The sequence below is a fragment of the Montipora capricornis genome, chromosome 1 (genome assembly GCF_036669925.1).
Source record: "Montipora capricornis isolate CH-2021 chromosome 1, ASM3666992v2, whole genome shotgun sequence".
Taxonomy (NCBI): Eukaryota; Metazoa; Cnidaria; class Anthozoa; order Scleractinia; family Acroporidae; genus Montipora; species Montipora capricornis.
Window position 1 is genome coordinate 52,809,535 of NC_090883.1, and position 5,000 is coordinate 52,814,534.

The window sequence follows — 5,000 nt, forward strand, 5'->3', positions numbered from 1 at the left end:
TGCCTTTGTGAGTACTTAACACTCCAAAATAGATTTAACTTGAATGTGGGCTGTTCGACTTGTAATGGTCCATCCGTACAATTTTTTGATATTACCAAAAAAATGTCCATAGATTTTTGCTCATTTTTTCACTACTCCATGAAGATAGCGTGCTCAGCAAATATATGAAATAAAAAAATGGAGGTCACTGTACTCGTTCAGGAGAAAATAGCGATCCTTGACGGATTATGCTGGATGTCAATAAAAATCCGCCATTTTATCAATATTCCCGTGCTACTACGCGCGCCAATGACGCAATAGATTATGCGCAGTAGGCCGGGTTGCGCAGTGCAAAACCAGGGAATCAGCAAAAAAAAATTACAAGCATTGTTGATTTCTAATTTACAATGGGCAGCATAAAACTATTTAAAGTAGTGGCCTGCTTACCCTTGGCTGACAGACTGTTCCATGTTCCTTCGCCCCTGCAACGAAAATTCTTCTTGAGGACCTCAGTGTTTTGCCGCGGAATAAAGAGGTTATTACCTGTGAATAGTATTTACGCTGGCGAATTTTTCAGACAGGTATTCGGGTACAAGGTTATTTGTTGTTTTGAACATTAAAGATTTCAATTGTTTTTCACATGATTCAGCGAGGCATCTTTTTCCATTCGAGGGCACGAAGAATCTGGGGAGATCAGAAATCCAAGACACTGTTATTATGTTTGTGGTTATAGAAAGACTCTTGAACAAGCAAAATCTTTTTCCATTCGAGGGCACGAAGAATCTGGGGAGATCAGACATCCAAGACACTGTTATTGTGCATGTTTGTGGTTATAAAAAGACTCTTGAACAAGCAAAATCTAACCAGTGATCTACCTCTTTCTGATTTCTCTTCTAGCACCGAGCGGGCCGCCAAGGAATGTAAAAATAATCAGTACCAGTTCGGAATCTATAACATTATCTTGGGACCCACCGCTAGAGCCGAATGGAGAAATCCTAAGTTACAAAGTCATGTACTACGAAAAGAATAACCCCAACAAGAAAAATATTAATTACAATGTGAAGGGACGTACCTATAAAATCAGTGACTTGACACCTTATAGTGTTTACTTGATATTTGTGGCCTGCAATTCGAGTGGTGGGCTTGGCCGATATTCGCCACCTGTGGAAAACCGGACGGATCACGGAGGTATGCTTTTCATTTTAGTCAATCTGTAAACTGCTGAAATAGATGTTTATAAATCAGTAAACCTCCCAAAACAAGTGCATCGTTTTGATGTGCAACCTCCCCTCTTTCCTCTTGAATCTTGTTCAGCCTTCCCCAGAATCTTACGTAATTTAAATGTGCAACCGGCGTGCCATGTAACATTGAGGTTGTTGTTCTGAAAGCGATCTGGAGCCCGCGAATTGGAGCGTATAGAACTTTATTGCATTCGTGGAACGGCGTTTTTACAGACCGAGTTATTTCTAGATTGAATTTTTTCGAGAAACCAGACCTTTCCAGCTAATCACAAATCTTGCATGAGAGATTATTATACCCGGCATGGGATTGAGAGTGGTCGGTTAATCGTGCAAGCCAAATCTCATTTAAGAACTTGTCTAAAAGTAGCTTGATCTGTGAAAATGCCGTTACGTAGACCCAGTATTGGAATTGTAAGCTCTTTTTTGTTGTGAACGTTAAGAGATGTTATATGCTCACACTGGTCAATGAAATGAAGCGATTAATTTTATCGATTTTCGGAAAAAGATCCGATTGGTCCTTTGTCAAAAGAAAAAGTGACTATCTTTCTCACAGGGGTATCAACAACTTTATCCATAAACTGCGGGCGATAACGAAATAGAAGCACGAACCCAAAAGCATGAGCCTGCTCGCAGGCTAAACGGAAGGTGGTAAAACATCCTGACCGTCTTTTATTGAAATCCCTTTTATAAGTTTGTTCTGTCGAACTGGGTACTGTAAGTTACGACTCCGTGCTTTGCCTTTTCAAACTATGGCCCCCGTCCACAAAACGGTAGTATTTCCTTTTAAAGAAATGATTTGAAAAGAAGAGAGACTGAAAATACTTGCCTGCATGCAACATTGATATTCATAATGTGTTTTTTTTTATTTCGTTAGCGCCACCTACGTTTCCCCCATTATCGCGTCCAGATGAGAAAACTATCAAGAGCAATTCATTCATGGTCACACTGATAGAAGCATCCAATGAGATGGGAGTTGTCGAGTAGGTAACCCTTTAAGTTATAAGGCTTCTCGCGTTCCCAAAAGGGACCCAATAGATATTAAACGGTCATTCCCCATTCACTTGTCGATTAGAACATGTCAGATATATTACATCCCCAAGGGATTGGTTAGTTCGAAGGGGTTGGTCAGCCTTGTCGAATTTCACATTCCTCGATGATAGATTTAATTTCTGTGGTTTCGTTTCTAAGGGCGCTTTCCTTTTGTCAGAACTGGCTGGCCAGACCCGTCAGTTTCCAAAGAAAATGCAACACCTGCATGATGATCCCTCGCATTCTTTCGGAGGAGTATATATCATCCTCGAAGTGTGTTAATTTGAAGGCGTCGTGGAATTACCCCTTGCAAATGTCCGGTCTGGCCGGTCAGGTCTGTCAAATGGAAAGCGTCCTAACCCTAAACCTAACGTTCTTTCTCTTTTGGAAAATTTTCTTCCATACAGTTATTACCAAGTGATCGTGCGAGAGTTAGCCACAGACAATACCAACAAACCCGTGCCCTTAGATCCTCCTGCCGGTCTCAAACCAGAGGACCTCTATACTTACGAGGAGGCTCGGAGAAAGAAACCAGAACTAGTGCCCTATATTGCAGCTCAGTTTCCTGCGGGTGAATTCGACCAATATAAACATTTTGTCGTTGGGGCCGGAAAGAAAGCAAGCTTACAGGCGAAAAGACGAAGGAGAAGAAGAAGAGACAAAGAATATTACAATGGCCCTTTGCAGGAAAATACGTATTATGCGGTCTTCCAACGTGCGTATGTTAGTGAGGTAAGCAATGTTGCATGCACAGTTATAACAATCTCACTCTTATTTAGCCGAACATGAGTGCTCTGCTAATTTTGGAAACGAATTTTTGAAGTCAAATCAAAGCACACGAAGGTAAGGCAAATCAAATGAAGTGTTGGCTTTTTGATGATCAGAGGGGAACCCGGGGTTACTGGGGAAAGACCTTTAGGAGCATGAAATGTGGTTTTATCGAGCGAGTTAATTAAGTACATCTTATTCGATGGTTTAACATATAATACGCACGGATATTTTGCGAGTTGCGAAGCATTTTTCCGAGTCCCGCAGGGGCGGGGAAAAATACGAGCAATGAGCAAAATGCCCGCGAGTATTATATGTTAAACCATGGAATAAGAGATTTATTATTCCACAACAAAAATGTGTTATTTTGCTTCAATTTTTTTTGGTAAGAGTGTCTTTAAAAAAAGCATCACCTGTCCTTCAGGGCGCGTGCGAACGATGTAAACAGCACAGAAAGCCAGCCAAATGTCTTTTATTACTCGGAATACCTGAAAGGTATCCGAGTTATAATCTGGGCAGAATTTAGTTTTCTGTGCAGCAAATGGACAATAGAATTACGAGGCGGTGATTTCATTGGTTAAAAGGCAATGTACTACACCCCTTTGAGCAATACATTTGACCTCCCTCTGTGACCTCCCACAGCCGCGAAGGAGAAGATTTCCGATAGCGAGAGACTTGAAACAGCCTCTCGTCCTACAGAATTCGATGAAAATCCGAATTTATAACCTGCAGTGGAGCAACCAAATGATGGGTTCTATGTTGGGGCTTCAGTGTGACTCATTTTATTTCGTTTGCTGATTCAAAGCCCAACTTCCACGAGAGGGCAAATGACGCAATGCGATGCAGCTAAAATGTGAAAATGCTGGATTCAGCCCTCTGAAATGTTATGAATGACATATTTACTCTAATCTTGCCTGTTGACCGCGTGACGAAATCGCCAGTAGAGAACTTCCAGCAGCGGTACGTTAATCTGGAACCTTTGCAGCTGGATACCGGTATTAAGACTTCATTACAAGAATAGTTTTTCACATGTTTTCTGTGTTGCTTCACTAGTGTTTCACCCGCATTTGCCTCACCGGCTGCTTTCACTTGAAACCAGTTTATCTGATGTCGCGCTACGTGCTAAAAAGTAGACATAAGGCCCTCGTTATTTCCATTCCAACAACCTGTTCCAAAACATACTATTCCTAATTAGCTGTGTCACCTGTTGAAGGGAAAGGACAAAACATAGCCCCCCCCCCCCCCCCCCGTGTAGTGGAAGCATGGGACTTGAGGCGTGACGTGAAAATGAAAAAGGACTGGAGAGAGTGAGGTTCGGTTTTTGTTTTTGCTTCTCGTTCTTGATCGTGTTGTGACATCGGATTATTCTCATCAAAGGATTTAGGACTTAAATACAAAGTTGTGTTATAATTGTCTCGTCTCTGTTTGCTTGCTAATTTCCCCGTGAGCACGATTACACCCCTTCCTTTTGGACCGGGTTTATGGACCCCTATTTATTATTATTATTATTATTATTATTATTATTATTATTATTATTATTATTTTTTTGCTAAAAAGTGTCCCAAAGCATGTTAATGAGCTTTTTAACCTCAGAAAGGCCGATTTCGTGACGAAGGGGATGAGTTCACTTTGTGACAATGTTTAGATTGGGTATCAGTTACAAATTGTTTCATTTTGTCATTACTAACAATAATTACATTACCCAAAGAGAACAATGACAATGTCTGTTCATTTATCACTGGTATTTTATTGTTATAAAATATGTTAATGTTTATATATGTTGTTCATGTTGGGGCTGGCTAATTTGGGAGTCCATTGTTGGATACATCAGATGAACTTTATTAGGGTTTACACTAATTTGTAAAATGAAACAAAAGGAACAGAAATACAGAAAGAATCCTAAACATTCTTTAAGCTAAGCTTAGGCCTAAACAAAAGTTTTTAGGCCTATGATTTGGTCACCGTAGATCACTCATTAATCTT

The 5,000-nt window shown here is 40.5% G+C and overlaps 1 protein-coding gene across 1 annotated transcript in view; it reads left to right on the plus strand.

The window, feature by feature from the left end:
- Positions 1-5,000, plus strand: part of LOC138016480 (receptor-type tyrosine-protein phosphatase S-like) — a 93,511-nt gene that overhangs the window by 58,946 nt on the left and 29,565 nt on the right. Inside the window, exons 22-24 of the mRNA XM_068863618.1 lie at positions 877-1,167; positions 2,095-2,200; positions 2,657-2,981. Coding sequence (XP_068719719.1) covers positions 877-1,167; positions 2,095-2,200; positions 2,657-2,981 — 722 coding nt within the window. The remainder of the gene's footprint in view (positions 1-876; positions 1,168-2,094; positions 2,201-2,656; positions 2,982-5,000) is intronic.